The sequence below is a fragment of the Dama dama genome, chromosome 20 (genome assembly GCF_033118175.1).
Source record: "Dama dama isolate Ldn47 chromosome 20, ASM3311817v1, whole genome shotgun sequence".
Taxonomy (NCBI): domain Eukaryota; kingdom Metazoa; phylum Chordata; class Mammalia; order Artiodactyla; family Cervidae; genus Dama; species Dama dama.
Window position 1 is genome coordinate 26,246,178 of NC_083700.1, and position 13,134 is coordinate 26,259,311.

The 13,134-nt window shown below is 38.8% G+C and overlaps 1 protein-coding gene across 1 annotated transcript in view; it reads left to right on the forward strand.

Annotated features, from left to right (window-relative positions):
- SPAG17 (sperm associated antigen 17) overlaps window positions 1–13,134 on the forward strand; it is a 230,426-nt gene that overhangs the window by 165,119 nt on the left and 52,173 nt on the right. Inside the window, exon 29 of the mRNA XM_061119929.1 lies at window positions 9,158–9,375. Coding sequence (XP_060975912.1) covers window positions 9,158–9,375 — 218 coding nt within the window. The remainder of the gene's footprint in view (window positions 1–9,157; window positions 9,376–13,134) is intronic.

Here is a 13,134-nt window from a genome sequence, read left to right on the forward strand (position 1 = left end):
TTTGCCTTTCTTTGATTACTGGTGAGATTAAACATTTAAAGATGCTTATTGCTTTTTTTTTTTCTTTTTGTGAATTTTCTATTCACATCTTTCTTTGGTTTACTTTTGGGATGCTCATCATTTTCATTTTAAGAAATCTTTATATATAGGAGATGTGTGCTTATGTAGCAGGCACAATTCTGGATACTTTAAAATATTAAATCAGCAAATCCTCACAACAGCTCTGTGAGGTATATATCTATATATATCTTAATAATTTCAATTTACAGACAAGGTAATTGTGACAGAGAGAGGTTAAGTAACTTCCTTGAGATTTCTCAGCTAGTCAGTGGTAAAGTTGGGATTTGAATCAGGGCAACTAATCCCCAAATTGCACTGTCATGCATTACAAATTTTTCTCAATGTCTCATATGCCTTTAATAATCTGTGAGACCAAGATTTAATCTTTTTTTCCCAAGTTCACAGCTCACCACAGTATCCAGGAACCCTCATAGGAAGGCAAAGTGAATTCTCTATTATAACTCAAATTTTAAAGAAATACTGGGTCATGCTTCCCAGGTGGTGCTAGTCGTAAATAACCCACCTGCCAGTGCAGGAGACTAAAAGACTCGGGTTTGATCCCTGGTTTGGGAAGATCCCCTGGAGAAGGAAATGGCAACTCACTCCAGTATTCTTGCCTGGAGAATCCCATGGACAGAGGAGCCTGGTGGGCCATATGATTCATGGGGTCGCAAAGAGTTGGACACGACTTAAGTGACTCAGCAGCAGCACCTGAGTGCTTGCCATGCCAAGTCGCTTCAGTCACGTCCAGCTCTTTGAGACCCCGTGGATTGTAGCCCACCAGGCTCCTCTGTCCACGGGATTCTCCAGCAGGAATACCGGAGTGGGTTACCATGTCCTCCTTCAGGGATCTTCCAATCCAGGAATCTCTTCTACTTCCTGCACTGGCAGGCAGGCTTTTTAACCACTAGCACCACCTGGGAAACCCCCTGCAAAAGCAACTCATTCCTTTGGTCTCTATAGTAGTTCTATTTTGTTTTCTTCCATAATGTTTTCCACAGTGACTGTATCAATTTAATTTCCCCCAGTAGTATATAAAGGTTCTCTGTTCTCCATACTGTCTCCAGCATTTGTTATCTGTGTTCTTTTTGATGACAGTCATTCTCAGAGGTGTGAGGTAGTATCTCATTGTGGTTGATTTGCATTTCCCTGATGATTAGGGATGGGGAGCATCTTTTCAGTCCTTGTTGGCCATCTGCATTTCCTCTTTGGAAAAATGTCTATTCAGTTCTTCTGCCCATTTTTTAATCAGGTTTTTTTTTATTGAGTTGTATGAACTATTTATATATGTTGGATTTTAACTCTTTATCAATCATATCATTTGCAAATATTTCCTCCCATTCAGTAAGTTGTCTTTTCATTTTATCAATGGTTTCCTTTCCTGTGCAATATCCAAAAACACCAAAACCAGTAATTCAAGAACAGACACCCCAATGTTCATAACAATGTTATTTACAAGTGCCAAGATATGGAAGCAACCTAAGCATCCATCAACAGATAAGTGGATAAAGAAGATGTGGTAAGATGTGGTACATATATACAATGGAATACTACTCATCCATAACAAAAGAATGAAAATGTACCATTTGCAGCAACGTGGATGGACTTGGAGGGCATTATACTAAGTGAAATAAATCAGATACAGAAAGATAAATGCTGTATGATATCACTTTTACGTGAAATCTAAAAAATACAACAAACTAATGAAGGTAACAAAAAAGAGGCAAACTCACAGATATAGAGAAGAAACTAGTAGTTACAATGGGGAGAGGAAAGAGGAAAAGGACAGTATGGGGTGGAGGATTAAGAGGTACAAACTATCACATATAAAATTAACTACACGGATATATTGTAAAACACAGATTATATAACCAGTATTTTATAATACCTATCAATGAAGCATAGCCCTTCAAAATCATGAATCACTATATTGAATACCTGTAACTTATCTAATATTGCAGCAACTGCACTTCAATTAAAAAAATAATGAAATAGATTTTTCTTGGACAGTAGCAGAAGATTCCTTGTTGGGTGGATGAAAGTATTCCTATAGCTTTCTAGACTTCCCAGCTCAGTAGCTCTGTCTCTTATGCATACAAGAGGACTTGATGTAAGGGTGGTCTGCATAGCTGCTTCTCTAATTGTCTGGTTCCAAAGTCTTCTGCCTCCAGAGCAGTGTATCCAGATTTCTTCACAGCTCTTAAATCTAAACTGACACAATCTCTCATTTTTAAACTTACCATTTAGTAACTAATTCGTGTCCAACTCTGTGACCCCATGGAATGCCAGCACACCAGGCTTCCCTATCTTTCACTATCTCCCAGAGTTGGCTCAAAATCATGTCCATTGAATCAGTGATGTCATCTAGCCATCTCATCCTCTGTTACCCACTTCCCCTCCTGCCCTCAGTAGCATCAGGGTCTTTTCCAGTGAACTGGCTATTCACATCAGGTGGCCAAAGTAGTGGAGCTTTAGCTTCAGCATCAGTCCTTCCAATGAATATTCAGGTTTGATTTCCTTTAGGGTTGACTGGTATGATCTCCTTGTTTTCTAAGGGACTCTCAAGAGTCTTCTCCAGCACCATGGTTTGAAAGCATCAATTCTTCCTCACTGCCTTCTTTATGGTCCAACTCTCACATCTGTACATGACTACTAGAAAACTATAACTTTGACTAAGCAGACCTTTGTCTGCAAAGTGATGTCTTTGCTTTTTAATATGCTGTCGAAATTTGTCATAGCTTTTCTTTCAAAGAGTAAGCATCTTTTAATTTCATGGCTGTCACCATCCACAGACTATATTTTTAGAGCAATTTTAGTTTTACAGGAAAAAAATAGCAGAAAGTAGAATTCCCAAAGTCTCCCTCTCTTCCAGGCCCATGGTTTTTCCCTATTTTTACTATCTCAAAAGTATGGTACATTTGTTACAACTGAAGAACCAGTGTTGACACATTATTATTAACTCAAGTCCATATAGTTTACATTAAGGTTCTCTTTCTGTGTTGTACAGTTCTATGAATTATGACAAGTATATGTCATTAATCTACCATTTCAATATTATACAGGATAGTTTCGCTATCTGAAATATCCCCTAGGCTCTACTTATTCAAACTTCTCCTTTCCCTGACCCTGACCCATCCCTGTCTAGAACACCTGGCAGCCTCTGATCTTTTTATTTTCTCCATTGTTTTGCCATTTTGAGAATATCATACCATTGGAATCAGATAACATGCAGCCTTTGTAGACTGTCTTCTTTCACTTAGCAATATGCATTTAAGATTCCTCCAGGTCTTTTCATGATTTGGTAGTTCATTTCTTATCACAGAATAATACTCCATTGTATATATGTGCAATGGTTTATCCATCCACCTATTGAGGGATATATTGGTTGCTTCCAGGTTTAGGGAAATTATAAATAAAGCTGCTTATGAACATCTGCATGCATGCAACTGTGTAAGAAACTTTATAAGAAACAGCCAGGGCCTCTTCCAAAGAGGCTGCACATTTTTGCACTTTCATCAGCAATGAATAAGAGTTCCTGTGGCCCCCTGTTCTTCTCAGCATTTGGTATTGTTAGTTTTTGGGTTTTAGCCCAAAGGGGTTGTCTAAGGATGCTTTACAAACAGCTGAGGAAAGAAGAAAAGTGAAAGGCAGGGGAGAAAAGAAAAGATATTCCCTTTATCAAGGAGAGGAAAAAAAGGCCTTTTAAAATGAATGATGCAAAGAAATAGAGGAAAACAATAGAATGAGAAAGACTAGAGATCTTGTCAAGAAAATTGGGGATATCAAGGAAACATTTCATGCAAGATGGGTACAATAAAGAACTAAAGAAATGATAAGGACCTAACAGAAGCAAAAGAGATTAAGAAGAGGTGGCAAGAATACACAGAACTGTTAAAAAAAAAAAAATCTTCATGATCCAGATAACCCAGACAAATGTGTGAGGTCAAGTGGGCCTTAGGAAGCACTACTATGAACAAAGCTAGTGGAGGTGACAGAATTCCAGCTGAGCTACTTAAAATCCTAAAAGGTGATGCTGTCAAAGTACTGCACTCACTATATCTGAAAATTTGGAAAACTCATAAGTGGCCACAGGACTGTAGAAGTCAGTTTTCATTCCAATCCTGAAGACAGGTAATGCCAAAGCATGTTCAAACTACTGCACAACTGCACTCGTCTCACATACTAGCCAGGTTTTACTCAAAATCCTTCAAGCTAGGCTTCAGCAGTACATGAACTAAGAACTTCTAGATGTACAAGCTGGGTTTAGAAAAGGCAGAGGAACCAGAGATCAAATTGCCAACATTCACTGGATCATAGAGAAAGTAAGGGAGCTCCGGAAAAACATCTACTTCTGCTTCATTGTGCTAAAGCCTTTGACTGTGTGGATCACAACAAACTGGAAAATTTTTAAAGATTTGGGAATACCAGACCACCTTACCTGTCTACTGAGAAAGCTTCATGTGGGTCAAGAAGCAATAGTTAGAACCAGACGTGGAATGATCTGGTTCAAAATTCAAACTGGTTCAAAATTGGGGAGGGAGTATGACAAGGCTATATATTGTCATTCTGCTTATTTAACTTATATGCAGAGTACGTGTATGCTCATTAAGTTGCTTCAGTCATGTTTGACTCTTTGTGACCCTATGGACGATAGCCCACCAGGCTCCTCTGTCCATGGGATTCTCTAGGCAAGAATGCTGGAGTGGGTTGCCATTTCCTCCTCCAGGTGATCTTCCCAACTCAGGGATCAAACCCATGTCTCCTGTGTCTCCTCCATTGCAGGCAAATTCTTTACCTGCTGAGCCATTGGGGAAGCCTCACTAATTATTAGAGAAATGCAAATTAAAACTACAGTGAGATATCATCTCACACCAGTCAGAATGGCCATCATCAAAAAAATCTACAAATAATAAATTCTAGAAAGGATGTGGAGAAAAGGGAACCCTCTTTCATTGTTGGTGGGAATGTAAACTGAAACAGCCACTATGGAGAACTGTGTGGGGATTCCTTAAAAAGTGAGGAATAAAGCTGCCATATAACCCAACAATCCCACTACTGAGCATTCACTCTGAGAAAACCATAATTGAAAAAGACACATGTACCCCAGTGTTCATAGCAGCACTGTTTAAAGTAGCTAGGACATGGAAGTAACCTAGATGTCCATCAACAGATGAATGGATAAAGAAGATGTGGTATATATTCCATTACTTGTATATATATATATATATATATATTTATATATATATATATATATAAAATGGAATATTACTCTCCATAAAAAAGAACAAATTTGAGTCTGTTCTAGTGAGATGGGTGAACTTAGAACCTATTTTACAGAGTGAAGTAAGTCAGAAAGAGAAAAACAAATATTGTATATTAACATATACATATGGAATCTAGAAAAATGGTATTGATGAGCCTATTTGCAGGGGAGGAATGAAGATGCAGATATATTGAGAGAATGGACTTGTGGGCACAGTGGATGAAGGAAAGAGTGGGATGAAATAGTGGGAGAAATTAGCATCAACTGTATGCACTACCATGTGTAAAATAGATAGCTGGTACAAAGTTGCTATATAATACAGGGAGCTCAGCATGATGCTCTGTGATGACCCAAAGGGGTGGAGTCGGGGGAGGGGAGGGAGGCTCAAGAGGGAGATGATACATGTGTAATTATGGTGAATTTGCATTTTTGAATGGCACAAACCAACACAGCATTGTAAATTTAATATCCTTTGTTTTTTTTCAATTATGTAGAAATGTACAAAGAGTTATTAATTCACAGACTATACAGAAACAGACAATAGGCCATATTTGCCCCATATTCAAACTTCGACCATTTTTATTCTATATTCTTACAGACTTTTTAATGTACAATGTCAGTTTATTCAGTAGAAGTATATTTAAAGTTCTTGAAAGGGTAGAAGAGCTTCTTCACTCCTTATCATTTAATCCTATTTCTTTAAATCTGAAATAATTAAGTCCTTTCATTGTCTTCAGATTTGCTTTTGTATATTTTGAAATATGATTTTAGATACTTACAAATTTAGAACTGTTTTATCTTTATGAGCAATTTAACAGTTTATCAGTATACAATGACTTTTTATTCTAGGATTCTGTTTTTTGCCCTAATACTGATTTTATTATAGCTACACCAGCTATTGTTTAGTACTTTCCCAGTATAACTTTTTCCACACTTTATTTTACTTTCTGTGGTTTATGTTTAAAAATGTCTCTTGTGAGCAGTGTGCATGTGTGTTCATTTGCTTCATTCATGTCTGACTCTTTGCAAGTGTAATCCACCCAGGCTCTTCTGTCCATTGGATTATCCCATCAAGAATACTGGAGTGGGTCACCATTTCCTCTTTCAGGGGGATCTTCCTGACCAAGAGAATGAACCCCCATCTTATGCATCTCCTGCACTGGCAGGTGGATTCTTTATCACTGAACCACCTGGGAGGCCCCCTTGTGAGCATAATATCAGTCACTCAGTCATATCTGACTCTTTGCAACCCCATGGACTGCAGCATGCCAGGCTTCCTTGTCTATCACCAACTCCCAGAGTTTGCTCAAACTCATGTAGGTGTATATTTTAAAATTAGATGATTCTGTGTTCTAACCAGAGATTTTAGTCTACTTATTGCATACCATATTTTCTGAAAATATCTTTATGTTGTCCTCATTCTTAAAGGGGCTTCCTAAGTTACTCAGTGGTAAAGAATCCTCCTGCCAATGCAGGAGACACAAGTTCTATCCCTGATTCAGGAAGATCCCTGAGAGAAGAAAATGGCAACCCACTCTAGTATCCTTTCCTGGGAAATCTCATGGGCAGAAGAACCTGGTGGACTGAAGATCATGGGGTGGCAAAAGAGTCGGACATGACTTAGCAACTAAACAACAACATTCTTGAAAGATAATTTCACTAGGTATAGAATTATAGACTGACAGGTATTTCCTCTTAGTATGTGGACAATAAAGAACTAAAGAGTCTCTTGATGAAAGTAAAAGAGAAGAGTGAAAAAACTGGCTTAAAATTCAGCATTCAAAAAACTAAAATCATGGCATCCAGTCTCATCACTTCATGGCAAATAGATGGAGGAACAATGGAAACAGTGAGAGACTTTATTTTTGAGGCTCCAAAATGACTGCAGATGGTGACTGCAGCCATGAAATTAAAAGACATTTGCTCCTTGGAAAAAAAGCTGTGACCAACCTAGACAGCATATTAAAAAGCAGAGACATTACTTTGCCAACAGAGGTCCATCTAGTCAAAGCTATAGTTTTTCCAGTAGTCATGTATGGATATGAGAGCTGGATCATAAAGAAAGCTGAGATGCTTTTGAACTGTGGTGTTGGAGAAGACTCTTGAGGGTCCCTTGGACTACAAGGAGATCCAACCAGTCCATCCTAAAGGAAATCAGTCCTGAATATTCATTGGAAGGATTGAAGCTGAAGCTGAAACTCTAATACATTGGCCACCTCATGCAAAGAACTGACTCATTGGAAAAGACCCTGATGCTAGGAAAGATTCAAAGCAGGAGGAGAAGGGAACAACAGAGAATAAGATGGTTGGATGGCATCACTGACTTGATGAGTTTGAGCAAGCTCTGGGAGTTGGTGATGGACAGGGAAGCCTGGCGTGGTGCAGTTCGTGGGGTCGCAAAGAGTCAGACATGACTGAGTGACTGAACTGACTGATGTGGACAATAATTCTTCATACTAGTCTTGCATTCACTTTTACTATTGAAAAGTTGTCTGTCTATCTAATTGTTGTTGCTTAGAAGATAATCTGGCTGCCTTTGAAATATTTTCTTTTTTAATGCAGTGTCAATATGATTTAAGTAGGTATCAGTTCAGTTCAGTTCAGCTGCTTCTTGAATATGTAGATTAGTATGTTTCATTGATTCTGGAACTTTCTGAATAATTATCTTTTTAAAGTATTGTTTTTGATCCATTTCTCTCTCCTCTTCTTCTGTAATTCCAATTAAACTTATGTTAGAGAACTTTTTACCTCTCTTTCATAGCTTCTGTTACATTGGCTCTTTGAGCTTCATTCTAAATAATTTCTACATGTCTATCTTTCAGTTCTCTGGAAATACTAATATGTCCAATTTAAGTCTTAGGGCAATGGAAAGGCTTAGCTAAATGTATCTTTCTTCTTTGGTTCCCCCTGTTAGTTGAGTATGCATCTTACACCAAGATCCATGCCCTGTTGCACATTTCATGGTTTAAATCTAAACAACCTCCCTGGAGGCAATAATCCTTCACTATATTTTTTGCAATTTTTTTTCTCAGTCTAAATTTACTTCATCACTGAGGCTTGATAATACAGGCAGATCTTGTCTACAGATTACTTGTTACTTATACAAGTAGAGTAAATCTACCTTGATAGAGGAACTAATAGAGGTAGAGATAATATTTACAGGGTTCCATGTGAGTTTCTTTGGTTCTGTCTTCTTATTCCAGTTGAGTGGTGGTGGGGAGGAGTTGAGAGGGATGTGTGTATCAGATGGTTTTAAGTGTAGTAATTAAACTGGACAAATCCTCTCCATATGAGAGGCCAATGATATGCTTTATTGGTAATGCTCTCCAGATCCAGGGCTGAAGAGAGATGTATCCTGAAACTGAAATATGATGAAATTAGGGGGATGAAGAGTTAAAAGTATACTTTATCATACTAGAGTATAATAAGTCGAAGAAAAAGAATCTAAAAGCTTGGCAGAAACATGGGAGAAAATGTAGACTTTAAAAAGCTGGGTACAGGGCTCCAAACCTGGAATCTGGGGAGAGGTAAGCAAGACTTAAAAGTGTATAGAATTGATGATAATCTGTATTGCTCCATAGACAGTAAGCTTGCTATGCATGTGTATGTTTGTGGGAAGTGATGGGAATCCAGACAAGGTTTAAGTGCCAATAATAAGATATTCATAAACTGATTTTTTCCTACTTGAGAAATAATATAACTGATGACTACCACTTGGATTTTCTATGCAACAGTGTCTGAGGTAGCCTACACTGTATTAAAACTTAATGAATAATTCTCTGTAAGTGATATTATAGTTAAACTGTTGTATTTGATTTACTTGAACTCCCACAGGAAAAATTCAGAAAAATCAGTCATCTATGGCACATAAAAATGAAAGCCATGAACCTCCCCCAGAAACAGTTCAAACAATAACTCCTATGGATGTTCACTTAGGCACCTGGTTTACAACTACACCTCAAGGACATCGGATTGGCACCAAAGGATTAGAAAGAATAGCAGACTTGGCCCCATTTTTATCCTTTAAAGCCACAGATCCTGTCAATGGAACGGTATGACAAACTATTGTATATTACAAATTTTTCTAAATCATTAGAGTTGTAAGACAAACATGTGGAAGAATGCCTGGCAAATAATAAATTTTCAATAACTATCTGTTAAGTAGCCGACTTATGTATAAATAGATGGATTCATCTTTCCAAATCTAAAACTACTGTGTGGTTTATTTGACCAGAGTAATGTATCGTGAAATACTAATTCTTGAAGTAAGAGACAGATGATGACTTTTCTATTCCACTTTTAAGACATATGATTAGTGATATCCTATATTTCTTTATGTTAAATGCATGTGTCTGTATGTCTTATATTCTAGACATGTGTACCTGACATGAATTGTAGAAATTTGTTCATGATCCTTGACTTCAAATAATGTACAGTATATTTAATGAGATGCTCATATCAAATAACTCAAAAATTCAACAAGGCCACAAAGCATCTATAAAAAGATTTTATTTATAACCTAAGAAAAAGTGACATATGAGTGGTATAGAAAACAATGGTTTTATCTGTGAAGCAGATGTGAAATTTAAACTCCTGGGATGCACAATGGCATTTTCTGTGGGCCAGGCTTTCTGTTAGCCGTCTTGCATACACGCTCTATTCAGGCCTCACACCAATGTATATTATACAGACAAGGAAGGTGAGCCTCAGTAAGTGAAGTAATATGGCCAGGAAGTGCTGGAACCAGGTTTGCAGTCAGCGATTGGTGACTAAAAACGGGACTGTCTGCATTCTTCAGCTGTTCCTCTATCACCTTACATGGAGCTTTGCACCCTCTATATCTAGACAAGACAAAGAATTTCCTATATGCCTTGTCTCTAGTTTTTGGACTTTACCTTTGTTTACAACCACATACTGCTAGTCAGAAGCAGAATGTCCGCTTCCCATTGAGATAAAGTTCATTTTCTTACCAAACTTGTTTTCCTTTCTTCCTCAGCCTACTTCTATAACAATTTCATATTCTTCTACCTTGTTTGCTAGTTCTTTTTTATGAGATCACACTACATATTTTCTCAGGATGGATTTTGGTCACTTAAAATAGCTCACTTTAATTGAGCCTCAATACAGATTATTTGGCTTAATATGCAAATTTGATATTTCTTAGTTAATGACCCTTACTTTCTTTTACTGGCGGTGGTGGCGATTAAGTAACTAAGTTGTGTCCAATTCTTTGCGACCCCATGGATTGTAGCCTGCCAGACTCCTCTGTCCATGGGATTTCCCAGGCAAGAATACTGGAGTGGTTTGCTATTTCCTTCTCTAAGCGATCTTCCTGACCCAGGAATTGAACCCGGGTCTCCTGCATTGGCAGGCAGACTCTTTACCACTGAGCCACCAGGGAAGCCCCTTCCTTTACTGATACCTAGGGCCATTATGGAAGCACAAATCGACATTTAGAAGCCTGGATTCAAACATCGACACTCAACAGTCTAATCACAACAATGGTAATAATATTTACTGAGCACTCACCGTCCCAGGCCTTGTTGAGTGCTTTCCACACATAACTTATCTAATTCTCACAAGAAACTATTGCTGTTTCCATTTTACATATGAGACAAAGAAGCTACAAACAGGCTAAATAATTTTTCCAAAATCACTCAGCAAGTGGTAGATTCAGAATGTGGACCCCAAGGTTGCATTCTAGGTCTCATATGCTTAACCATTATGCAAATAAAAGCCAATGATCATATGAAATAAGATCAAAAGTGATATGAAGTATCACATTTTACAGGAGTGGCACTAACCTTGCAGTGAGGCAGCCATGGCTTTGAACCCTTCTTTGAACGCTTCTTACAAGATGCCTGACTTTGACTATTTCTAATCTAGGTTTTCTTATTCCTGAAATGAAGATTATGGTCATTACCTAAAATACTTGGGAAGATTAATACCAGATTAACACTATCAGGTGTTCAGGAAATATTCTTGCTATTGTGTTCTTTCTACCACTAAAAATGATTATTTCCTGAGCCTATGGTGACCATCAGGGTTACGTCATGAAATGTTAGAATTGTTCTAAGTTATAATCTGTAAATTTCTATACTAGATAAAGAGCTAGTATTTAGCATTGCTAACTTGACCAATTAAATGTGAACGGCTTTACAGTCATTCTCTCATTTAACCCATATAATGTCTCTGAAAAATATGCTGATGTTGGCTCCATTTTGCAGATGAGGAAACTAGAACACAGAGAAAGTAAGCAACTTGCCTAAATCACCTGTGGAGTCAGAAATTGAACTTTGGCAGCTTAACTCCAAAGCTCATGTTCTCAATCCTGCATTCTACAGCAGTATTCCTCATTATATACATAGATGGATGGATATATAGATGGATATATATAGATATACACATCTGTATCATTGGCTGAAAGTGTGAAAGAGAAGAACTTAATGATTAGCATGGACTTCTCTCTGAAATATATTGTTTTCTGCCTACCATAAAAAGATACAAATGTAATTATCATCTTCTCCCAAAAGCCCTAGACACGAGTCAGAAAACAGCTAGCAAACTTCATATTCATCTGGACTCTTTAGTGAAAACTGTGTCCCTTACAGTTAGGGCAGTACAAGGTGGAAAGTACTCAATGATTTTAAAATATGCATTGTTGTTGTCAATCGCTAAGTCATGTCCAACTCTTGGTGACCCCATGGGCTACAGCACACCAGGCTTCCCTGTCCTTCACTATCTCCCGGAGTTTGCTCAAACTCACGTCCATTGAGTTGGTGATGCCATCCAACCATCTCATCCTCTGCCGCCCTCCTCTCCTTTTGCCTATAATATGTATTGTACAACTGTAGTGCATTGTTGCCAGTTGGGATCTGCAGTAGCAAACAGGTGAAGTTTGCTGTATAAGATGTTTTTAAGAGACACCATTTGTGAAAGGAAGCAGGGGGGAGGCAGGAATGGGCAGAGAGAGAAGCCGAGCTATGGTGCAGACACCCCGAAGCTCCACTGGCAGGAGCTCAGGAGCCAGTGTCATCTGTCCCAGTGTCCTAAGTCGGGGAGCAGGAGCCAGATCCGTGTACCTCTGCCTCAGCAGAGATATGGGAGTCAGGCAAGGCATCTCTCTGCAGTTGAGGCAAGTGCTAGAAGAACTGACATCTGGAGGCTATTTGCCAACTTCCCTCTCCACTGCTGGGGAGCAAGTCCTGTCTTGAAGAGAGACCTGGGCAGTGCATCTCCATGCCCACCACACCTTCACACACACATGTGTAGCTGGGGGTTTAGAGCTCCTCTGAACTGTTAGGCTACAGGAAACAAAGGTCTCAGTGTTCTTTCAAATTGAAGCACTTACTGGGACTAAATTCTTTCTGTGTTTCCAGCTCTAGTCCACATACCTGAAACTCTTCTCTACTGCTTCACCCCCCTTTGGATAACAACTGAGTCCTTAATATGACTTAACAAGCTTCCCAGTATGGTCCCTCACCTTCTAGCCTTGCTCCCACCACTCTGCCCATTGGTCTCTGAGTTCTCTTGTGTCTGGCACACCTTTCATCCATGCTTCCCTGTACCAACCTCTCACCCCATAGTTCCCCGTACCAACACACAATATTCGGGCTCTGGCATTACATCCTCAGGGGAAGCAGACCGCATCAGAACCCTCACTACAGACACCAGTGGTCCCTGCCTTATCTTAAACCTGCAGTTTCCAAGGGAGCAGGGCCTGGGGTCATCTTCCTGCATATACCTGGGTCAGATCACTCCTGACATTAGCTTTTGACTCACAGATATGTGACCATGGAAGGAGCATCAGT